Source organism: Syngnathus floridae, chromosome 6, assembly GCF_059516105.1.
Source record: "Syngnathus floridae isolate MCC-2025c chromosome 6, RoL_Sflo_1.0, whole genome shotgun sequence".
NCBI lineage: Eukaryota > Metazoa > Chordata > Actinopteri > Syngnathiformes > Syngnathidae > Syngnathus > Syngnathus floridae.
In genome coordinates, this window is record NC_142418.1 from 8,431,652 (window position 1) to 8,454,130 (window position 22,479).

The 22,479-nt window shown below is 39.8% G+C and overlaps 6 protein-coding genes and 1 long non-coding RNA gene across 12 annotated transcripts; 3 read left to right on the forward strand and 4 right to left on the reverse strand.

Annotated features, from left to right (window-relative positions):
- The first annotated feature begins 391 nt into the window (after positions 1-391).
- pllp (plasmolipin) lies at positions 392-4,480 on the forward strand. Its single transcript, XM_088377751.1, has 4 exons — positions 392-803; positions 2,295-2,468; positions 2,714-2,830; positions 3,664-4,480. Exons 1-4 carry the CDS (start codon positions 648-650, stop codon positions 3,769-3,771), a joined length of 555 nt encoding a protein of 184 aa, XP_088233877.1. The 5' UTR covers positions 392-647; the 3' UTR covers positions 3,772-4,480.
- On the reverse strand, positions 4,149-6,617 carry arl2bp (ARF like GTPase 2 binding protein). Of its 2 annotated transcripts, none has more exons than XM_088377748.1 (7): positions 6,475-6,617; positions 6,155-6,224; positions 5,997-6,058; positions 5,804-5,910; positions 5,369-5,454; positions 5,008-5,104; positions 4,149-4,941 (listed from the first exon to the last, which is right to left on the reverse strand). In XM_088377748.1, the coding sequence occupies exons 1-7, from the start codon at positions 6,491-6,493 to the stop codon at positions 4,789-4,791; spliced, it is 594 nt and encodes a 197-aa protein (XP_088233874.1). In that variant the 5' UTR covers positions 6,494-6,617; the 3' UTR covers positions 4,149-4,788. The 2 variants fall into 2 exon arrangements, with proteins under 2 accessions (XP_088233874.1, XP_088233875.1); XM_088377749.1 differs by having other exon boundaries at positions 4,149-4,931; positions 6,475-6,616.
- A 524-nt stretch (positions 6,618-7,141) lies between these two features.
- rspry1 (ring finger and SPRY domain containing 1) lies at positions 7,142-15,480 on the reverse strand. Of its 4 annotated transcripts, none has more exons than XM_088377741.1 (16): positions 15,319-15,480; positions 14,928-14,989; positions 14,193-14,844; positions 13,694-13,746; positions 12,237-12,349; positions 11,878-12,004; positions 11,737-11,795; positions 11,346-11,412; positions 11,133-11,264; positions 10,934-11,049; positions 10,421-10,564; positions 10,238-10,349; positions 10,033-10,135; positions 9,797-9,949; positions 9,495-9,599; positions 7,142-9,213 (listed from the first exon to the last, which is right to left on the reverse strand). In XM_088377741.1, the coding sequence occupies exons 3-16, from the start codon at positions 14,585-14,587 to the stop codon at positions 9,117-9,119; spliced, it is 1,776 nt and encodes a 591-aa protein (XP_088233867.1). In that variant the 5' UTR covers positions 14,588-14,844; positions 14,928-14,989; positions 15,319-15,480; the 3' UTR covers positions 7,142-9,116. The 4 variants fall into 4 exon arrangements, with proteins under 4 accessions (XP_088233867.1, XP_088233869.1, XP_088233870.1 ...); XM_088377743.1 differs by having other exon boundaries at positions 15,136-15,466; XM_088377744.1 differs by lacking the exon at positions 14,928-14,989 and having other exon boundaries at positions 15,319-15,466.
- Positions 12,823-18,323, forward strand: anapc13 (anaphase promoting complex subunit 13). Of its 2 annotated transcripts, XR_015858905.1 has the most exons (3): positions 12,823-13,046; positions 14,204-14,864; positions 17,886-18,323. XR_015858905.1 is itself a non-coding variant. In XM_088377753.1 (2 exons), the coding sequence occupies exons 1-2, from the start codon at positions 17,388-17,390 to the stop codon at positions 18,009-18,011; spliced, it is 225 nt and encodes a 74-aa protein (XP_088233879.1). In that variant the 5' UTR covers positions 17,211-17,387; the 3' UTR covers positions 18,012-18,323. The 2 variants fall into 2 exon arrangements, 1 of the variants encoding a protein (XP_088233879.1); XM_088377753.1 differs by lacking the exons at positions 12,823-13,046; positions 14,204-14,864 and adding an exon at positions 17,211-17,486.
- pierce1 (piercer of microtubule wall 1) lies at positions 15,822-17,194 on the reverse strand. The gene is made up of 2 exons (XM_088377752.1): positions 16,979-17,194; positions 15,822-16,385 (listed from the first exon to the last, which is right to left on the reverse strand). The coding sequence occupies exons 1-2, from the start codon at positions 17,055-17,057 to the stop codon at positions 16,042-16,044; spliced, it is 423 nt and encodes a 140-aa protein (XP_088233878.1). The 5' UTR covers positions 17,058-17,194; the 3' UTR covers positions 15,822-16,041.
- Positions 17,321-21,470, reverse strand: LOC148396378 (lathosterol oxidase-like). Its single transcript, XM_088377746.1, has 6 exons — positions 21,130-21,470; positions 20,428-20,649; positions 19,795-19,927; positions 19,613-19,713; positions 18,762-18,890; positions 17,321-18,650 (listed from the first exon to the last, which is right to left on the reverse strand). The coding sequence occupies exons 1-6, from the start codon at positions 21,232-21,234 to the stop codon at positions 18,429-18,431; spliced, it is 912 nt and encodes a 303-aa protein (XP_088233872.1). The 5' UTR covers positions 21,235-21,470; the 3' UTR covers positions 17,321-18,428.
- LOC148396379 (uncharacterized) lies at positions 19,177-19,793 on the forward strand. The gene is made up of 2 exons (XR_015858906.1): positions 19,177-19,399; positions 19,620-19,793. It is a non-coding gene; the product is annotated as an uncharacterized LOC148396379 (long non-coding RNA).
- Positions 21,471-22,479: the final 1,009 nt, after the last annotated feature.

Below are 22,479 nucleotides of genomic sequence, written 5' to 3' on the forward strand. Positions count from 1 at the left end.
GGTATATGCTATTCGGATGTTACAGACCAAAGCTGAAGGGTGAAAAAAAAATTGTGGAGCATAGGTTTATGGTGTTTGTCCTGCCTCTTTATCCAAAAGTGCATCAAACTCAAACGGGTTCATCATTGGCCTTTTGCCAACCAGCCCCCTCCACAAACCTTCATGGAAGTCATTAGTTTTATCATGTTGGAATTATCCCGCTCGATCCAGGGTGAACCCCACAAAAATTCATCTAAGGTCAGATGGGATCGACCCTGACTAGAATATAGACAAGGCAAACATGCATTATGTATCCTGCCTTGGAAACTTATCTTAAGGGCTGCCGCTGTGTTACCTTTTGGCCTGTCCTCCTCCCACTTTTCAAACATTAACAGGTGGCGAGGCCTCTGGCAGTCACATGGGAGGAGTCATCAGGAATTAGCAGACAGCAGCAAACAGCAAGAGTATGGCACTCTATGTGCAACTGTGTGTGCGTGAGACGGACAGACCATATTTGATCCTGGAAGTTTCACTGCGTACCTTGCTTTTTACTTTTTTATCCGTGTATTTGTCTTTTAGCCTATTAGGCTTCTTTTTACTTTTCCCATTGGAGACTTCTCTTTTCCTTTTTTTGGTTTTGTTTTGTTATTTAAATTATCAGGACGAATATGGCAGACTTCCCTTCCAAGGTTACCACGGAGACAGGCTCCCAGAACGCTCAGCAGGGGGGCAACAGCCTCAGCGGGCTGGCAGCTAATGCAACCGCTAGAATGGACATGTCTTTCATCAGGAGCATCCCATCTGCCCTCATGATGGCTCAAATAGTGAGTGCTTTGGATGGTTCACATCATACTTTGCTTTATTATTTGGGGTGTGAACGTTGGATGAGTGGGTTTAAAGTTAAAAAAAAAAAAAAAAAAAAAATGAGCTGGTGGTCAAAGAACATTTACATTTTCTGCCCGTGACTACAGTTTATGTCTCTGGGATAAATACAGATTCTTTTTACATCATAATTTTTTAGACAAACTAAGTGACATTAAATCAGGTGCAATTGAATCATTTCCTGGTGAAACACTTTATGTGCGATGACAAAGTGATTGGGAATGTGATTAGGTCATTGTTCTGTTACACGCTACCTGTTTGGACAGTGAACATGTGACCCACTGTTTGACCAGTGTCGCCTCCTCGGATGATGGCTTTCTCAAACTGGAACTGGGTGTGCCAAGTGTGGCTGTACAGCTTGTGACATTTCTTTACGAGCAGCCACCTTTGTGAGCGCGAGCTGAAGTGAAATCGAGGTCATCGGGCCACTTAGCGGCTTTTTAGACCTGGTAGTTATATTTGACCAAGCCCCATTATGATGCGCGTGACTATTCACATGCCTGCGGCACAAATCATTAACTTGTGCTCGTCTTTTATGAGCTCAAATTTGTAACTAAATACGCTCAAACAAACATTAGGTAAACTTGCACAATCTAATGAGCTCCAATACTAAGAATTCAGCCGTTATTTAGAAAATTTGATGAAAATACATTATTCAGTGAGATGCACCTGTAGAATCAGAATCGGAATCCTCATTATTGGCCAATATATTAAAAACACACTAGGTAGTCTCCTAGTTGGAGCCATTCTAGTTCAACAGCAAACAAGCAAGTATAACACAATATACTTTTTGGATATAAACATTACAGAGAGTTCTAGCAATGTAAGGCGTCCAGTAGTGCAGCAATACATATAAATGTGCAACTGATGCAAAGCATTTCAAAGCAATTCTGAAGAATTTGGGGGTTTATATATATTTTGCGGACCCTCTAAGATATGCCCCCGCTACCCCATGCCCTCCCACCCTTCCGAGGCAAACATCCTAGCTCTACCAGTGTAACCAACATTAACGCTGTCTGTGTATAAAAGGTTTAACTGTGCCAATTTGCTGACTGACTAAATGTGTGCGACCAGTGTTATACGCTCTCTCAATGACCCCTCTAAATGTTAATGAGTATTTAATACTGCCTTGTGTAAAAAAAAAAAAAAAGCTTGCATGACATTTTCTTGGCAAAGTTGATTGGTTGATTCAGGTCTCCGGCATTCGTAAATAATTCTATGTATATGTCTTAGTGAGGATAAACAGTTTGGAGAATGAATGAATGAATGTTGATGTTATGACAATACGTAATATAGCCGACTGTGTAAGTTATAGGGAGATAGGGAGGAACAACATATTTAACAATGTCTAAAGACAGTGAGATCATTGAAGATGTTGAGATAGTTTGTTGACTCACCTGACCTGATGTCTTGTGTGTGTTTTACCTGTGCAGGTTTTGGGGCTGCTCCACTGGGCGCTGATTGCCAGCTCACCTTACATGTGGGCGCCGGCCAATGGCTGGGTGCTGTTTGTGGCCGTCACTTTTTGGCTACTCACCAGCATCCTGTTTCTTATGATCCTCTTTGGTGCCCAGAGGAGACTCGCCGCTGTGCCTTGGCCACTCGTGGTACGTAGGGGCAATGGGAGGTGGAAAATAATCTGTAAAGCATGAAATGATCTCGTAAATCATACAGTACATGGCAATAAATCTGTGTTACTTGAGAGTAATGAACAAAAATATAAATATTGAATATGGAAATATGTACATGTATTTTTTTTAATGTCGTTAAACATTAAGATAAGTGATGGCGTTACACTCGGGCTATTGCGACATTGTTGCAATATGTGTCTGCGATGTTTTCCTTTCAATAGGTGATGGTGTACCATGGAGTAGCCACAATCCTCTATCTGACCGCCTTCCTGGCCAATGCCGCATCTGTTCAGCCCTTCCACCACAGCTACTTTTTTGGACATATGGCTGCTGCTGCTGTGAGTACACTGTGACACCGGACACCTCACACCCACGAACGCGAGGGTGTAAGCCTGTAAGCCTTACAGGCCTTAAAGGCATTCGGATGAAAAGTATTTGGATGCATTATCTAAATTAATTATTTGATTTAGATCGCTGATGTCAGACAAAAATGTCCACCCATCATTGTCCATCCCGTCAGCAAGCTCATATATTGGTGTCTGGCTGAAACTTTCTAGGTCACAGTTTGGTAAATTTTATATTACAAATCTATAGTGTTAAAAATGGCTTGCACTCTTTGACAATGTAATATTAATGGTTGAACAAACATGCCTTTTGGGGAGTTTTACTGAAAAGTGATAATTAATTTTGGAGGCACAAGAAGGCATTACCAGTGATGTCTTCGTGCTGGCATGTACTTGTTACATAAATTAATTTACAAAATAAATGTGGGATCTTGACCAACATGCATTCCTAAAATCTTACATAATAATATGAAGTTGAATGGAAATCTAGTTTGTTTTGGTGAAATGGGAATGTAAACACACCTTATTGACTTACTGGTATTTTATTGCTTTATTTACTTGCTCCTCAAATATAGTCAAGGTGTGGAAATCTAAGGTGCGTGCAGTCGTTTAGCCTTAAACTAAAGTCCACAATAGTTCTCTTTCTCACACACCCTTGGCCTCTGTATTCTAACAAAAGTGTTATCAGTAGCATGTGTCAAGTTAAAGATAGATAAATCTTACAAGCCGTCTCACAATAACATAAAATGGAGCGTGATGACCTTATTTTAGTGGTCATTAGTGTCACCTGTTGATTTGCTTCATCCATCTTGTTTCTGTCCCTGCAGTTCTTTGGCGCCGTGGTGATGGTGGCATACGGCGTCAGTGCTTTTTTCTCCTATTTGGATTGGAAGGGAGATGGAGGAAACGCTGCCACCAGTACAGTTCCCACCTAAGAGTCAATGAAAAGCCTCACAAAGACTAATTGATAAAACAAGATCCTGTTCATGGTTTAAGCAATCAGCAAGGAGTCACATGATTGTTATTGTTGCCCAAGGATCGCAGATTACACTCCACATTCTTGCCATAGACCAAACCTGTTCCTTTGCTCAAAACCAACGTGCTGCCTTTCATCAGTACCAGTCTAATACTGCTTCAAAATTCACTTTTTTTCCTCAGCTCATATTTGCTATGAGGCACAACACCTGTAAATATATATTTTAAATGCAAAAACAGTATACGGCACATACATCACTTTTCCTCTTTTTTTTTTTTTTTAAACTTGGTGAGCACGGGTGCTCAGTTATGCATATGTACAAAAAAAACAGCAATGTTAGCTAAAAGGCTGTTTATTAGAAAACATCAGTATTTCATCATGGACAAATAAACTACACAAATCACTATTTACATGTTTAAAAATCACTTTCACAACACAACATTCAATCCTAACAATAAATATTGCAAAAACATAAGGAATTCTTGAATTGTCACAAACTTAAAATTACTAATGCAAAGTTTATATATATGTAGATATCTCTTTTAGTCTCTGCATGTCTCATATTTACTCAACAAAAAAACCTTGAGGATTAGTACCAGCAGTAATATTTATGACAAAAAAAACCCTTCTGCTTTTTATGAATAAAGATGACCAATATCAGTGTATCATGCATTTTTCATATTAAATCACGTTACAGGAATGAATAGAAAATGAGCTTTTAGGGCTGTTTTGTACGCAACTATACTTTCCAAGGGTTGACCTGTGGTAGCACATTGGTGCATTGTTTAGCACTGTTGCAATGATAACAAGCCTGTTTGTGGGTTTTATGTTCTTCTTGTGCTTGTGTGGGTTCTCCGACATCCTCCCAAGGTGCAACAACATGTGTTTAAGTTTCACGGAACATTGGCCATAGATGTGAGTGGTTATCTGTTCCTATGTGTCAGACATGAGCTTTATGGGTGATCACAAGTTAGCATTACGATTGATCAACAATATGGCATACACCATCTATCGTGTGTGTTACTCCAACTGATTGGATCCAGAGTGGCTGGAGGCTGCAGGGGTTAAAGGAGTGACTACAAGTCCTTGGCTCAGGTCCAGACTTCGTCCCTCCTTTTCCTAGAAAATACTAAATTACATTAAAATGCACCCAGTACTAAAAATAGTCTTTACAGGCATCTGTACCGCAACTCACCACTTTGTACTGCAGAACCATCTCCTTGAAGGCCAGAAAGTCAATAAAGGACAACAGGATGTCAACAATATCACCAGACACCTCATCTTTGTGCTGCCTACAGGTGGACAGGAGAGAGGGACATGGTGGGAATTGGTTTTCAACACGAGTGCCATCTAGTGACCAGTTGTGTTAATCAACAATGGAATATCAGAAAATACCGTGTCGAGTGGCAGTTTACAAAAAAAGTGAACTGGGGCTAAAGACGTATTTTGAAGTGATACATCAAAACTGCGAAAAACTACATACCCAGTTGAGTACTACATTGTTTTCAGTCTTTGCACATGTTTTCAGCATTTATAAATGTAATATCAATGCTTACATGAGATGATCGATGAAGGTGGACATAATAAAACCAGGGATCCTCCTGATCAGCTGATGCTCCACATATTTCTCTAACTGTTCCACCTAAACACAAAAAACATGGGAACACATTAAAGCTGTCATGCTATTAAAAGAGGTGGTTAAGACCAGTGAAACCCCCGAACTACTGGTTCGGGCGGAACAGAAATATTGAGAAAAAAAAACATTGTAACAGAGCAGCTCCAAATGTACGTTTGTCAGCCCCAACAACCAACTAGTCACAGTGATGAATGATTAAAGAGTCTTCAATTAATGTATATTTTGTGCGATGTGGAAAGAAGAGAAAACCAACACACAAACGGGGGCAAACAAACACACTCCATAGAGTAGTGCAAAAGTTAAAATTGAAACACCGAAACTCCAAACTAAGGCGGATATGCTAACTACCACTCACATATTCATTGAAAATGGTCGTGTAGCTGAGCTTGTTCTCTTCAGTGCAGTCAAACTCTTTATAGTGTTTCTCCATGAAGTTCCGCTGGAGTAGCTGGAAATTTTCCTCTGAAGAAAAGAAACAAAAGTTCATTCTCACAAAAAGCCTCTGCATCACGACTGAACAGGGAGAGCGATTTCAATTAACATCTCACCCATAATGATGTCTTCTATGCAGCCAATAACAGAGTCGAATGCAGTGTCTGCCGATGAGGAACTGAGGGCAGAACAAAAGACATCGGTTCACATTCACAACACGGGAGACTGACATGTGCTTCTTGAATAATCGGAATACAATCGATGTTCAACCAACCTAGAAATCGCAAAGGTTTCGTCCTCCATGTCAACCATGTCCACAATGTTGTCGCCGGAGCTCTGCACACCTGTGGCGGGGAAGAGGGTGTGAGGCGACGTTTGCTTTAAAATGTCAACCTCTTTAGTTCGTCAGAGCTGTGTATTACCTTAAAAGTTTAGCTCTATACTCAACGCTAACGTCAGCTAGCCGGGCTAGCGTAGCTCCGGCTAGCTAAACACGTGAGTAAATGTATATAATAAATGTTCATATATTTTGGGGTGATTCGGATTCGTACTTATATCAAATTCAGGCGTAACCAAGTACATTTTCCTACTTACTTCGTCCCTGAATGTCCATGTTTTAGCGTTATTGTGGAGTCGTAAAATAGTGAAGTAGTGCAGTTACCAAGGAAACGACTACCTGGTGCTGCCTTAAATCATGTCTGACAGAATCAAGCTTGAGCAATGTTAGTTCCGCCCATGCACGCGCTTGATGTTGCATTCGCGGCTTCTGCCTTCAGATATTGTCAGATATCAGATACTGTCATTGTGCATATTAAGGTTATAATAACTTGGATTTTTTTTCATCATAATTACTTATTTCTCTACTTTTTATTTAGTTCTTTACTTCAAACTTTGTATTTATTTTGAAAATGTTTCATTTTGGTTTTTATTAGTTTTACTATGAGTATTAGTTTTTTCTTTAAATATATGAAGTATGTAAAAGAGCATTACACAATACAATCACTATTCAATGTTTTTGTCCACCATTGCATTGCATTGACAGCAAATTATTTAACACTTAGTCAATAATTTGTCAACACGCACACACACATTGACCAATAGTGTAGATTTGTGAGAATATGAAATTTACCAAATTGTGAAAGCAGGTATTCAGCCAGCGTTATTTAAGTAATATAACTTAGATTTGTAAAGTTCAACAAAACAACCAATGAAAACCAAATGATTTGGCAGGATGTGAGAAAGACTACTTTGTCACACAAACATCACATAAACATTTATTACAAATAGCACAATTGAGGATACAACAGTTCTTTGATAAATCACATCTTTGGGAATTCTGGGGCGAAATTCCTCGGTTAATTTGTCTAAATATTTCGCAATTTTATCCTGAACTTCATCTCCAGGAATACAACTCATTATTTCTCTAGGGTCCTCATTTAAGGTGCTCCAAATTATCTGAGTAACTAGACAAGCACTTGTCTCACTGAGCAATTCAAGTCATCTTCAAAAATCCTCCCAGTATACTCTTAGTTTTATAGATTTACAGTCATGCATATGGTGGATACATTTCTGTGTTGATCTTATGAACAATTGAACCGCATCTATTGATAAGCCCCAGAAAGAAAAACGCCCTTGAAAACAAAGTCAACAAATAAATAAAGGTGGGCCGAAATTCATCCAGAAAACATGATATCTGATGTAAAGGGTCAGTCTGAAGCGGTCTCGACTGCTTGTAACGAGGATGATAGATTTGTGGAAGATTTGTAAACAATCAGACTTACTAAGCGTGCCATGATTCATCGCAAAATGCATAAAAAATAGATAGTAACATACAGATGCCAAACAATTTTCTCCACAAACACTTGGGGGATACTTTCACATTAGTATTAAGAGTAATTTACCACTAAAACAGTCCAGCAACTTCCCTGCAAATTTTTCAATTGTCTTTCTGTTGAATCCCATCACATTTTTTTGTGGTTGGAAAGACGTCTTAATTGTATCTTAGGCGGAGTGGCAATTAAAAAAAAAAAAAAAATGTTAAAAGTCATTAAGACTTGACAGTAGCACAATAAATAAAATGTCAAACTGATAAAGTGCCATTCCCAATAAGGTGCTTTTCTGGAGAACCAAGAGAACACAAGCCTTGTTATTGTTTTTTCCTCAGGCGTGGTGGATTTTTGTTAGAGGCACAAGATGATCCAGAGATGGCCGATTTTTTTTCTCAAATCAGATTTATTATGTACTGTACTACCGTTAAGCCATAATGACCGTTTTTAGATTTTATTTTTCATTACACCTCTAAAAGGTAATTAAGACATTGTAGCGATGCCACATTTATGTTTCAATCTAATTAAGCAAGCTAAAGACTAAGTTGGTTCCGCTTAAGTTCATTATCGAGGTTAGCCATCTGGGAGCATCTTTTGAATGTACTTAACTGACATTGACCACAGCGAACAATCTAATACTTGAAATAAAGCATAAGGGAACAGATTGTTTGAACTCATGACCGTATCCAATTGAAGGTTGCTTACATTGGCAGTAGTCATTCCTCAGGTGAGACTGGATATTTAACATTCACGGTTGCAAACTAAATGAGGCTTGCATGTTTTCTGTTTTCGGACATTAATGCATCAAATTGTCCAGAATTGTGGACATTTCATATCATGGGCCATGGATCAGCGCAGAGAGGGACATTGTTAACTGAGGGATGTTTATATAATATGGAGCAAAGACAAAGACAATGCTACAATGCAGATTTACACCCAGTAATATAAAAATCAAATACACCCCATATTTGTCTGTACCTTAGGTTAACACTGTACTGTATTTGTAACTGTGTCTACCCTGTTCTTTCAGAATCAAAACAATGGCCTCCAAACGGGCGGTATTGTAATTTGTGAAGCGGTCCGCCAACTATGTTTTGCAGAGGAGTCGTCTGATGTCATCTTGATTACTTTGTTTTGACTCACTCCTGTAGGGTAGGCAGGCACACAGTTCAGGAGGATCTTGCTTCTGCTTAGAAGAACACAAGAGGAGGTGTGGAGCTCCTAGAAATTCTGCTCTTGTGGTCATCTCCTCTCTTTCCTATCATCACCCCACCACCAAGACCTCTTCTGACCAGAACGCGCAGTTCTGGTCCGTTTACTGCGGCACCGTCCTCCAAACCGTCTGGGCCGGAGGGGCTTGGAGCGGGAGGAGCCAGTACGGCTTGTGCTTGTCTCCTCACGGGAAGTGTGTCAGGAGACATGTGCAACGAGTCTGACGCGAGTCTGAATGTCTTGGCGACAAAGGGGACACGTTTCTAACTGTAAGGCACACTGCATACACATCCCCCTGAAAAAAGAATAGACAATGAAAATATTGGCTAAAAAGATTTATCAAAAGAGTCATCAGATCATTTATCAGATGAATCTTGGGTAATTTTCATTTTATTTTACAATGTAATGGGAATGGGAAATTGTAAAAATAACCAAGGCAAAAAAAATAATAAAAAAAATCGAAGCATCCTTTTATATAGCAGCTGAAGAGTCATGCGAGGTGGTCTCATGTAACGCTCTGCATGATATGCCGCTGTTGCTTCAAAATATAGAACTTTTAAAAATGCGTATGCATACCCATGTCCGCAGGGCCGCAGCTCTGTGTCAGCCATGAAGTCACAGCACAGCGTGCAGCAGTTGTCGCGGATGCTAACTTGCTTCAGTAAAGCCAGACGCCGATGTCTAGATAAAACAGAAAATGTTGTCTGTGTCAACTGATGATGATGGTGATGAGGAAGTTTCCTGTCATGACTCTCACCATTAAAACTGCAACGACTTGTAGGTAAAACATGTATTTCTATCATACTTATGTTGTTGCTTTGTGAAATTTCAGTATAAAGCAGTCCAAAGAAAAAAAAACACATTTAGCTTAATTTTACCTTGGTAGGATGATCTTTTCACTTGGTAGCAGCGAAGCAAAGTCGTTAAAGGTGCTGAACTTGATTGAGGGCGGGTGGCGGAAAGGCTTGGCGCCAAAGTTAAACTCACACTGCTGGTATGACATGAAACTGGCTGCTGCAAAGAAGCCGGACCTGACCAAAAAAAAAGATGGGGAGGTATCATTTGGGAGAGCCTAAACAAGACAGGAAAAAGAAACCATCACGTATGAACTTACGTGGCAGAGGAGAAGACTTGTTTCTCTGGAGGAAGCTGATGTCCATTTAGATAGAAGATCATCTGCTTCTTGCTCAGGTCCAGCAGGAAGCCAATTGCATCTCCTACGAAGATAGGCCATCATCAGAGCATGATCACAACTAAGAAACACTATTCCAACTAATCTTGCTACGTGCCAATTTGTAAGAATATAAAACATGTCGTACCCTCCTTCCAGCAGGGGTGAGCGTGAGGTTTACTGCGAGCATTGTACCAGATGAGCTGCCTGCAGCCATCATATGCGCACGAGTATTCATCATCGCCAATCCCGTAGCCCTCCTGCGACAGGTAAAATCAGTTGCACAGACGGGGCGAGAAATAGCGGGCCAGCCGGGAGACGGAATGATTACATGGTTGAGGAACTTGCTGTCCTTGGTGGCCCATCCTATCTGCATCACGCCTGATGTGATGACTATCACCTCATAGTACCATACGCCCGAATCCACGCAGAACGTACAACGCACACTCTCAAAGGATGATGCATCGCACCGGGCCTGTGGTGAGGAAAAAAAAAAAAGGAATGTGACATTTGTGCTGTGTTTCATCCATCATTGCTACAAATCTGGAGAGGAAAGGATTGTATTTTGGGGTTTGGGTGCAAAAATGCATTTTATTTATCAGGGCTCAACCAATATGGATTTTTCTAGACCGATGCAGGTAGTTTTATATAATATATATATATATATATATATATATATATATATATATATATATATATATATATATATATATATATATATATATATATATATATATATATATATATATAAAATATACATCAGTGGAAATACAATTTTACAAATTAATTTTTTTCCCCATCTACTTAACTATAAACCATTGAAGCTAACTTTAGTCAAACTGACCTCTAATCCACTGGGGGAGATCTTGAGGTACTCGCTGACATCATTGCTGTTGAGCATGGCGTTGATATGGGCGAGGTTGACCTTTTCGTAAGTGAATTGACGGCCTTCTTTCAGGACTGGAAGGGAAAGAGGATCAGCTCGGCATTCTCTTAACAGCTCAACCACGCAAAATCAATGTGGAATACGCAGGCCAACTCACACAGGTTGTCCAAGCTCCACTGCGAGCAGAATCCGACCTGCCTCTTCAGGTAGTCCGTGTGCTCTGCCCACAACTCCAACACAGCCAGCCTCTTGCTTATACAAGACTCGGATACTGTCATCTTGTTTTCACCTGAGGGTGACAGACGCATTGCTTTTTTTTTTCCAACTCATTGTCAGGGAATCTCCTCAGGGAGTTAATGAATGAACTTACTGGTTTGAGAGAACTTCTCCAAGGCAATCAGCGCAAACAGCATGACAGTGGGATGCGCTTCAGAGCTCTTGGGGTAGAAGACACATGAACTCGTCATTCATTTGAATGTTCTTACATTACCTCGCCAAATTCCACATGAGCAATCAGTCACGATGTGATGGAAAGTTAGGAGGTTTTTTTTTTGTTGGCTTTAGCTACAGCAGGTTTTTCTCCAGTGAAAGATTTGTTTAGCAGAGAGAAACTTAAAGGGATCCAAGAACTTCGAATAAGTGTAATTGCAGAAGCAAGAATAGTTCAGGGGCTGATTTATTCTTCATCCATTATCATGGTCTTCTAAAAGCAAAATACTTTTATTCAAAGTATGCCTCTTTTTTATCCCGACAATGCTCACCATGCTCTCCAGAAGGTATTCGAGAGTTCCAGGGCTCAAGAGTCCAATACTGGCTGGTCCTTAGGGTAGAAGACACAAAATTAGCAGGATAATCGGGTCAGTGTGAAACGACAACGCAAATATTGAAGGGTGTCACTGTACCAGCCAGTTTCTCAGCCAAGCATCCGAGGACAGCTGTGGTGTTTCTGTGTTTGGCGGGAGTCAAAGCGTCCTGTTGGGCCACAGCCGCACTTAGACTCAGCATGTCCGACAGTTTCTGGAGAGCATCCTAAAGACAACAACACCGGTCGCTTACTCAAAGATAGCCAAGTTAATAAAGATGGCACTTAGAAAGTCTTTTTAGCATCGTCAAATGCACAACGAAATTTAATACACGTATCAACAATGACAAAAAATTGATTTCATTCATGTAGGTTTTAGAGTTGAGTAATTTACTTTGTTCCCCTCCTAAATTCTATGTAGTGAGAAAAAGGTTTTAGTAAATTCACTACACATTTCACCTTCGTGGGCAAGGGACACTCATCCAATAGTAGGGTGATGACTGCAGGGCCAAGTGGGTCATCTAATGGTATCACTCGAATCAGAGACTGGACAACTTCCAACCAGCCGTCATCTAAGAGACACGAAAGACAAGATGCAACTTGAGCTTCAGCGCAGAGGTGTCGCAGTATACTAAATCATAGTTTTTGTGCTCCTAATAAACCAAAGGCCTGATTTAGGGACTTGGCTCCCTTTATATAGGAACTAAGTAAAAAAAGCGCAATCTAAGTTGCTCCAGTGCATCTCCCCGACGACAACAGGACAAACAAGGTAAAATAATAGAAAACCAAGTATAAAAAAAGTACAAATAGATATAACAAATTTCTACAGCATGTACACACACTCCTGTACGTTCCTCAAATGCACTTTGCTGGAACTAGAACATGGCGATTTTCTGGTCTTCTACAACTCAACCACTGCATTATCAGGCCACTTTTAGTACTTGCATTTACTGTTCAATCAAGTGGCTCAGTAGGAGTACAATGGGATCCAGACATTGATGTCACGTATCCCACAATGCAGTGCACCAGACATAAGTAAAGCTCCTTTGGAGGAAACATGTCGCTCCTTTGAATAAAAGCATGACTTTGAGGATGGTCGACAAACCAGGGTGTGACAGCAAACGGGACCAAAGAAGTGACCAACACTCTACAGATGATCAAAATGAGAGCGTTGTAAATGGATAGCGGTCATAAAAAAGCCAAGAACATGGCACAGGAGAGGGATTATTCTTACAGTGGCAATTACCGGTCGTGAAGCGTTCACATCAGGTGAGTCAAATACTGAATCACTTTAATCTTGAACTTGTAACTTGATTGTATAGCACAATTAAACTACAACAAAATTATTTTTTTCATGCTTTAATAATTGTATAATGTTTTATTTGTTTACTGATGACCTAACTAGATTGCATTTAGCAATTTCTCAACTCACTTCACACGTGCTCTTTAATTTCAGTCAATATTACCTGCTTATGCTTCTGATTCAAAAATAATTATTTTCGATTGTTTGTGACGATGAAATGTTTTGAAACCGTTGCGCCTAACAGTTCGGAACATTGCGTTTTCGTTTCATCATTGGGAGGTTTGTGCAATAACATCTGACTTGTACTGTCATTGCGATGACTTGAAAATGATAATGGCTTACTGATTATTTAGGAAAATCACATTTGCATTATATTTGGGAACGCAGTGTATAGGTCAAATGGTTTTCCCTCACAGAAAACCACAGAAACGTAACATATCAGACATGGACATGGCATCTTCATTACTGTTAAATAACTACATTATTTATCATTTGCTTAATTTCACTATATGAAGCGAAGTAGAACAGGGAGAAATATTCGTACCAGATGAATGATTGAGACCGATCATATGTCAGCCGACACTTGATTTATGCCTATTGTAAATTTTCTTACCTGTCTCTGCCATCTCGTGTAAAGTGATCATGGAATAAGGTGGTTCTTGATCACTGGTGAAAACACACAAAAATCTGTTTTAGAATGTGAAAGCAGTCTGTGCGTAACAATTGCTAAGAAAACGGCATGACCTGAAATAATTTCATTTGTTTAATTATTAGCCAGACCAGTTTTTTAGCAAATATTTAACATTCCCTATTTCATTGAGGAGCAAGTGCTTGATTTGGCTGGAATTTTTTGCTGCTACTTGTTTAATTCAAATGAGTTACTAATTTACAAATTGGTGGGAACTTTATCGTTCGTGAGGAAAGTAGGCTATCTGTATACAGTGTACACACTCACTTCACATTAGAGCCACATTATTGTGAACTGAAAAAAAATGAAAGGTTTGCAATTGATTCACATTTTGGGGAGGAGGGTTAAAAAGTATTTTAGTCTATAAGGCTTGCTTGTCTTTAATTAATAATTGTCATTAGAGGCAGTGATACGGCTTATTTACTTGTCTACAAGGGTCCTGATGACAGCCAGCGTGTCCAGCACCAGGCCATCTACATTCTGCTTCTTCCGTCGTGGCTCATGGGGGCCGCGCCCCCTGCGCGGGGGTCTGACCGGGTCTCTTGGGCGACCGCTACGAGACTCTCCCGCATCAACCGCTGTGCCCGTACCATCTGCGCGCCTGACTTGTCCTCGAGATGCCCTCGATGTCCCGTGGTGTTGGTCCTCTGCATCGCTGTCCTCCCGGCACACGCAGCTATTACCCATGGTTACAGGGCCAGCAAGCACAAAGGCGAGGGTCTCCCACGGGGAAGGAAAGGTGTTTGTGGAGGAAAGGAAGAGCAGAACCTGTGCAAGGCTCCTGCAGGCACAGAAACTGATCCAGGTAGCTACTATCATATCATTTGATGAACTTGGTAATGGGGGGTTCTTGTCCCAAGGGGCAGGGTTGGACTGGCCCAGAGGATCATCATGACTCCAAGCAGGGATTTGGACATATGTTTAACAACACACAACTGGGTTCGTAGACCAAGAAGGATCAGGTGATGTGATGAATTCTTTAATCATCATCAGCATCACAGAGTTCTGATTTAGAGGTTCTCCTGGTCTCACACAACTTTGGAAAACCAAGGGACCCAAAAACAATTGGGCAGGACCTACACAAAATATAATTGAGGTAAGTCTTTGACAAATTTAAGGTCAGACTGTGAAAACCAGCAACAGATAACATGCCATTTACCAATACGGTCTGTTGATTCACATAAGTCTGCTTAATTTCCAGCTGGGGGCTCGTCCCGGCAACTAAAACAGACAGTTAGCGTGTTAGCTTGCTAGCCACCCACTAAGCAACAGTTCTAGCAATGGCAGCTCTAAATAAAACTACAAGTCTAAAAAGTCGTTACTACAGCGTCGCTTATGATTTGAATTTCATTTACATATAAACTCACGTCTCCGTACGCCGAAACGTGGCCAAAATAGGTTTCTAGCTAGGCAGTGGCTAACCAGCTGCTAGACGACAGACAGCTCAGCAACCATGACTGTCAAACTGCACGAGTTAGCAAACACAAGATGCAGTCAACTAGGCGTAGTGCTTCTGCAGCCAGCGAAGGTAATAAAAAGAGTATATTTACCCAACGCCCTCGTATTCATCAACACGCCATTCTCGACTGCCACTACCTTCATATGTTAGGCACATTAGGAAGACGCTAAACGGGACTGCTGACTAGCAAGCTCCATGCTAAGTTCCGTAGCGTAGGCAGCTAGCATCAGACTCACCATCACTCTCATCAGACGGGATACAGAGATGATTCCGAGGCGCTGTACATTAAAACAAACAACGCGCACGCACAAACACACAATATTTTTAAATTATATCAATCCCACTTTCTGCAATATTTTGTCCATATATAAATATGATGTGCAACACCTTATTAAAAACCAATATTTTTTTATGAAATATAATAAAATAGTAATTAAACAAACAAAACAGCTGTCACCAAACTGAAATGCATCTTCCCCTCTACCACCCTGACATACTTTTTAAATCTTAATCTGTTTTTTATCGACACATGGTCATGGTGCTGGAATAGGACAACTGGGAACGGGCAACCCATTACAACACCATTGCAGTCCCTTTGAATGCAACCAATATTTTATTCCAAACTGTTTTACTTGTACACAACCACAATATGCATGGAAATTAATGGCTAATAAACAGAATGTGACACTTGTATGCAAGCCTTGTATTCTGATCAGATAACATACTCATTTTCACAATTGATGCCAGATGTTTTCTTCAAACTCAATAATTTTATGGTATATAAAGCGTAGCGTTATTGTGATTACATGCGTTTTCAGATAGTGTGTTGTAAATTCGGACAGTCACAGACTCTGCTGCGGTCAAGGGTCGTGTTGAAGCAATCGTCACGGTACATTCCAGTCTTGCCCAGGAGATTGGTGAATTTCTGTGATTTAGGATGGTATGTACACGGTGTAGTTTCAGCGGTGGGAGGATACAGGCCGTAGTCAGCGGAGGTGGTCCTGTACAGGGGGTTCTGACGTTGAGACCACCGCGATCGAGTTACACCTTTAAAAGATGGTGTGGTGGTGCAAGTGAAAACTGGGTTTCCAAAGTTGACGCATGCTTGTGTTTTTTCTGGCTGCTCTTTGGCCGGGTCAGACATCGCTGAAGCACCCGCTGGAAAAAAAAAAAAAAACTTTGTTAAAATTGAAAAGAATACAGAGAATGAAGACAATTTCATGTAGTTCTACTGTTCTCCAAATACCAGAGGTATAAATGTGTTACTATGCAATACACCAACATGTCACTATTATCATTACGATTATGATTAGAGCAGGTTGTAATCATTAATTTTGCTTATTTACTTTAGCCACTAAACCACAGTAAAAACGTAATTACAGAGGTTACTTAATGTTGTCGTTTCTTTAATCCTTTACTCACACTAATTATCAAGTTACCTAGTCTTTTTCATTGCAATGGGGGGGGGGGGGTAAATTGATGAATTTCCTTCGATTCTTCTGTATACGATTTATGAAGGAAAAAAAACGTTTTCTTCTCAACAAATCATTTAAATCTTTCAGATTGATCTACTTGAGATTTTTAAACAGTATGTAATTAATATTTACAGTTCAATAATTATAATAAGAGCAAAATAATCAAACTACAATATCAGTCATCTGTGCATTACTAGTTAGTTAAGGACTCAAGTATACTTGACTATAGTTGCTTCCAGAGATGAACCAAAAGAAAAATCAATTTTACAAAGGTACCGTTTAAGAGCGAATCCTCCAAACACGCGTCGTCTTTCTTTGCTTGTTCGCAGTCTTGTCGAGTTTCCATAGCGACCATTAAACACAGGCGATGTTTTGCAGGCGGCACAAATCGAAGCCTTCGATGTGCTTAAGATACTACGGTGGTATTAACCAAACTTTGTAATGTGTGTGTAATGGTTGAAAGTTGAAACGTTTAAAAGTGTAGTTGTAAAATAAAAATGATGCGTCATTTTGCGTCATCTCCACGCGTCGGTGTATGACGTTTGAATAAACGCGCCATTCTGAAAAGACTGAAAACAATCCACGTACGTTTTGATTTCGAACTCTTGTATTTGTTCCGTTCGTGCTACACACAAAAATATAGTACAGATTTGTCGTAGCGTACAAAGTGGGTCTTGTCCGGAGTATGGACAGTGAAATCCAACGAGACGGTCGAGTTTTGGATCTCACCGATGACGCCTGGAGGGAAGACAGACTGCCCTATGAAGATGTCACAATTCCACTGGTAATTTTGTGCTTGCATGATATTGACGACCATTTGTTAAAAAGTGTTAAGATAAATCTCAAATTTCCCAAGAGAAGTGTTCGGTTTTCAAACATTAATTGCGTTTTAGACGTGGAGGGAAAAAGTACAGACGTTACGAGACACTCCACGGTTCTGTTAATGTATTTGGAGCAGTCCTGGATTTGGAGGAAGTCAGACTTAAAAGTACTTGGTTTTATACTTACAGTTGTATGTTGTATACTTTGATTGTGTGTCTTTCCCTAAATGTTTCCCTGACAGTGGTGAAATCTTGCATCACATGTGTTTGGATCGTGCAGAGGCTGCCCGGAGGGAGCCCCTCAATCACCAACAGTAATTTGATGAGAGTAATCTCATCATGTTGTGTTTGCTATCTTTCAGGGTGAACTCCCTGAGGCTGAGCAGGACAATGGCGGATCCACAGAGTCCGTGAAGGAACAAGAGATGAAGTGGACAGACCTTTCCCTGCAGAGCCTCCATGAAAACACTCCAAATGCTGGGAATTGAATCACCACTCCATGGAACTGTAAAACACAGTTTTGCCTTGTTTGTGTGTTTTAGTCTGCTCATCTTAGTAGCACATAATGGTTTACAACCCTCATGATTACCTGTTAGAGGTTTCTAGCGTTCCTACTCGGGAGCAGTCCTTTCAAACGCATTTGTGTCAGCTCTTGTCACATTCTGCTTTCACTTGTACAAATCTGCACTTCACAATTTTTTAAATCAGCCCCACGCAGTTTACGAGGCTACGTTAGCATGTGAACAGATGTCCTCCTTTTATCTTAGCGTCTTTGAAACAATTAAATCATTACAAATCCACTGCAATGGTGCTTTCATTTGATACACTTGAAAAAAAAAAAAGATGTCACTGCCCCATCATAGCGTCAATGCTGTGTCTGCTGCAAGCTTGCCAATGCGGTCACGTCATCCTCTCCCTTGGAGGACCGAAGGGTATTTGTAGGAGCCTCCCAAACGATCCCAGAGAGTAAAGTATTGTCCATAGTTATAGTTAAAGAAGAGATGATGATCTACGTGGTGGGCGGCGCCATTTATAATGTGTATTAAGGGGCCGGGGATGCGGTAGTCGCCGTCATGAATGGAGATGGTCCAGATGTTGACAAAGATGAAGAGGGACAGGTAGACGGCCTGAAATACACAACATGCCAAAAATACTGTAGAGCCACAGAATGTAAAAGAATGAAAGTACTATCGTCACCAGTTGTGTGTGTGACAATCATTGGGACTTTAGATGATCACCTTGTGGAGCGGGAAGATGAAAGGGTATACGTGGTAGGGTAAACTCTGCAGGAAGCCATCAATTGGGTGGAAAGCATGGCTTGCAAATGGTGAGGGGATCTTGAATAAATGATGCTGTTTATGTAAGTACTGAAGGGAGTAGAAAATACAAGTCGATTTTGTTCATTTTCTTAATCCAGGCAGTCGGGGAAATTTTCTAAACTTGCATCAAATTCCAAAACCCAGCATATATAAAAATGGTTGAACCGTAAATGTGTCACATCAAATTGTGGCGAGTAATCATTTTAAATTTTTTAAAAATTTTAGACTCAATAGACTAGTTTTGTACACGGTATAGGTGACATGAACCGTGAACATTTTTTTAAAATATTTTTTTCTATTGGTCTCAGTTTTCATATCACATAAAACTGACATTCGGACGTTTTTGGATTTATACACTTTGTAGATAAACTGTAAATAGCAAAATCAAGCAAAAACACTTCATCTTTACCCTTTACTAATCTTATTTTCAACCAAAACAGGTACATTCTTGGAACTTGTGTCACCCCACCACATAGTTACTCACAGAAGCCAGTTGTGCCGGTTTCTGCTTTGTTCCGTTAACCAACAAACAGCAATCAACACAATACTTGACAGAGGTACAGTATATAATGATGCAACCAACGACTCGGTCAACAAACCTAATTTGGATATTCTCATTCATCCAAGTCATTTCCTCCTTAAAACATTGAATTAATTGCAACTGGACTTCTCTGCTAGTGGTTATTGAAATCTGGCTGAATATCTGAAACGTATCCAAGTTATTCTTGACTCCTTAAATATCATTTTGGCATTGATGTGCTTTAACTTGCCTTGTAGATCCTCCTGTGATGCATGGAGCGGTGTATCCAGTAGATACACATGTCCGTGAAGAACAAGAATCCAGCAATGCTCAGGAACACCCCCGGCCAGCCTAGCAGAAAAAAGCTTGTAGTTATGGAACACATTTTAGAAATATTTGAATAAATGTGCCTCTTTGTAAAATGGCTCTCACCCTGAGGAGATTCACTGACATCATCAAAAAGTTTGCTGTGACCCCTGATCTCCAGGAAGAAAATTAGCACTGTGGGAAAGCTCATCCAGAAGAGGGAAGAAGTTGCAAGTTGGATCTCTTCACTTATCTGGTTCTATCGTTGAACAAAAGATTAATCATAAAGAGTATGTAGTCACTTATTTATTTAATCTGTATGTTTTGGAACTGCACCAACCAGCCACAATATTAGGTACACTTTCACAATGTAAGGAGATCTAGAGAGTATATAAAAAAAGCTCCATTTATGATATAAACCAACATTTATCATTTATTGTGGTTGTTGTGGTGTAGAAATGCACTTGATTGAACCGAGATTTCTTTGTAATATTTTGGGTAATGTAGACAAATAAGATAACTTTTTTTTTTTAAATATGCAGATTTATCAATTATATTGAACGTATAAACTCATTATATTGTGGGCCCCGTAATCTACTGTATAATTTGTTCCCGTTTAAAACCAATTTAAGAAAGGAATTCAGAATTTCTTCATCATACAGCAATGTATTTTGATGTTGGTTCATCTCAGCATTATTACATAAAAGCTCACATTGTTACAAAATGTTCATGTAAGATTTGATCTATTAAACAGCCCACCTCAATGAACTGCGGATGTTTCATGAGCCTGTGGTCAAAGACAAAGTAGAAATTCAGTGCACCAAAAATCATGTAAACTGTTTGTGCTCCAAAGTTGGTCAACAGGCTCAGGCTGATGAGTTGGCGCAGAGCCCCATCCTCGGGCCACCAGGCTGGGTAAACATATGGAGTGAAGACATAACGGTCTGCAACTTTTAACACATGATCCATGCCACGGTATATCTGTGGAGAAATAACAATATGCAATGCTGTCATCTATCATGACACAGCTAATGACAGCCTGTGGACTATATTAACATACAGATCTGGGACCACTGAAATCCAGTGCAAAAACTGTATGACAATGTCAGAGAAGTTCTCATGTTTATTTTTGGGGTTGCAATACAACTAATGAGACCTATATAAGAAGATCAGAACTGAGATTTGAATCCAGAACCTTTTGATTGAGACAAATTTGCCAACCACAAATACACAATGTTGCATAAGTACTTGAGATGTACGAGTCAAAATATTAGGCACGGCTAAGAGTCAATCAAAAACAGAACCGCATTGTACAGAAATGATACGGTGGAATATTTGATACCATAGAAATATTGTTAAATTGGTTCTCTTAGGACACAAGTGTGGCAATTGCAAATTTAAATACATACTAAATAAATGCACATGAACACATTCCCAAAGTGTACTTTTCACTGAACTAACCTGCTTTGGGAGTGAGGTCAGCTGTGAAAAGTTTCCCCGAAAACAGACAACTCCTTTGCCGCCTTTTAAGTTCACCACACCATCTGAGCAACACACTGGTGACATTAAATCTCATGCCATCGTCTGAATATCTATTTTTTCCGCACACTAAATTTCAAGTGGGACGAGCTGACCCTCTCGTAGATTTATTTTCTGCAGACATGTGGCACAACTATGTCGGATGCATTCACAGACTTCAGAGCTGACACAAGATCCTAGCATGCAAATGTCTGCTCTATTTGGCTGTATCTTCACATTGTAACTAGTGGCATAACCAACTTATGCCCATTAGTTAAAATTGGTTAAAATTGGAACATTTGAAATACACACAGTAACAACACACAACACACAAACTGACTGTATGTTCGCATATTGGAGCTGGAGGATCCAATTTCATCATGTATGCCTTTTGTATACTCTTTTCTGTATTGTGTAGCTATTTTGAGACAAAATTAACTAGCAGGGAATTAAAGCTTTTAAAAAAAGCAAATGAATAAATAAAAACTAAAACTTTGTTTAAACATGGGGCCTTTGTGATGAAAAAGCGGTTCCGAAGGTGTTTGAAAATGTGCAATTTTACAGTGTCACTAACAGTATATCATATTCTTTTTAGGTGATGCAGGGAACTGTAAAAATTGGCATTAATTCACATTTGGGCCATTTTTATGCACTGTCATGATAAGTTGCCTGCATCAGATGACTGGATGTCTCCCTCTAGAGGCTGTATGCCACTATAAGTGTCATATTTGACATTTAAAACAGACAGGGGCCCAGGTCATTTGAAGATTGCCATAGCAAAGCTTAAAGTTAAATAAAATTTTGTGAATGAGTTATTTTATAACAAAACAGTGTTATATACATTTAATTAGAATTGGATAACCAATTACTTAACTCAATAAAAACACCCTTGCAACCACAGTCGGCGTACAGTAAATCACACACAAAATCATTTAATCAATTATTTGATGAGCTTCAGCCATGATTAAAATATGAATGGTATTTACTCAATGGAATCAGGATATGTTTAGGAAATCTATATAGGAATCATTGGTGCGTTTCCTGTATGAGCATAGTAAGCATGACTTGACATTATTGGCAAAGAGCAAACAAAATCTGTAGCGAGTGCAAAACGGAAGGAAAGTTCTTGTCACAAAGGACAAAAGACTTGAAAGAAATTCTGTTTTATGTTTCATCCGCAGTGAAATAACTTCAAAGACATAATCCCCACACGCATTAGAAAAATAAATACGCTGATTTATGTGTGAGAAACATTTGCGATTCATTTCCGATTAAGTTTCAGTGACGGAGTTT

Bases quoted from the DNA above. Each gene is read 5' to 3' on its own strand.
- pllp (XM_088377751.1), top strand. From the start codon at position 648: ATGGCAGACTTCCCTTCCAAGGTTACCACGGAGACAGGCTCCCAGAAC. The intron at 804-2,294 runs GTGAGTGCTTTG...TTACCTGTGCAG, and splicing joins CCCTCATGATGGCTCAAATA to GTTTTGGGGCTGCTCCACTG. The intron at 2,831-3,663 runs GTGAGTACACTG...CTGTCCCTGCAG, and splicing joins GACATATGGCTGCTGCTGCT to TTCTTTGGCGCCGTGGTGAT.
- arl2bp (XM_088377748.1), bottom strand. The intron at 5,455-5,803 runs GTGAGTGGTAGT...TTTTGTGTTTAG, and splicing joins CGACCATTTTCAATGAATAT to GTGGAACAGTTAGAGAAATA. The intron at 4,942-5,007 runs GTGAGTTGCGGT...AATGTAATTTAG, and splicing joins TGGTTCTGCAGTACAAAGTG to TATTTTCTAGGAAAAGGAGG.
- rspry1 (XM_088377741.1), bottom strand. From the start codon at position 14,587: ATGATAGTAGCTACCTGGATCAGTTTCTGTGCCTGCAGGAGCCTTGCA. The intron at 11,050-11,132 runs GTGAGTTGGCCT...TTTCCCTTCCAG, and splicing joins GTGGAGCTTGGACAACCTGT to TCCTGAAAGAAGGCCGTCAA. The intron at 9,600-9,796 runs GTAAAATTAAGC...TGTTTTATCTAG, and splicing joins GAAAAGATCATCCTACCAAG to ACATCGGCGTCTGGCTTTAC.
- pierce1 (XM_088377752.1), bottom strand. From the start codon at position 17,057: ATGGTCGCTATGGAAACTCGACAAGACTGCGAACAAGCAAAGAAAGAC. The intron at 16,386-16,978 runs GTACCTTTGTAA...TTTTTTTTCCAG, and splicing joins GGAGGATTCGCTCTTAAACG to CGGGTGCTTCAGCGATGTCT.
- anapc13 (XM_088377753.1), top strand. From the start codon at position 17,388: ATGGACAGTGAAATCCAACGAGACGGTCGAGTTTTGGATCTCACCGAT. The intron at 17,487-17,885 runs GTAATTTTGTGC...GCTATCTTTCAG, and splicing joins AAGATGTCACAATTCCACTG to GGTGAACTCCCTGAGGCTGA.
- LOC148396378 (XM_088377746.1), bottom strand. From the start codon at position 21,234: ATGTCACCAGTGTGTTGCTCAGATGGTGTGGTGAACTTAAAAGGCGGC. The intron at 19,928-20,427 runs GTGGGCTGTTTA...GTTCAACGATAG, and splicing joins AACATCCGCAGTTCATTGAG to AACCAGATAAGTGAAGAGAT. The intron at 19,714-19,794 runs GTGAGAGCCATT...TTTTTCTGCTAG, and splicing joins TGTCAGTGAATCTCCTCAGG to GCTGGCCGGGGGTGTTCCTG.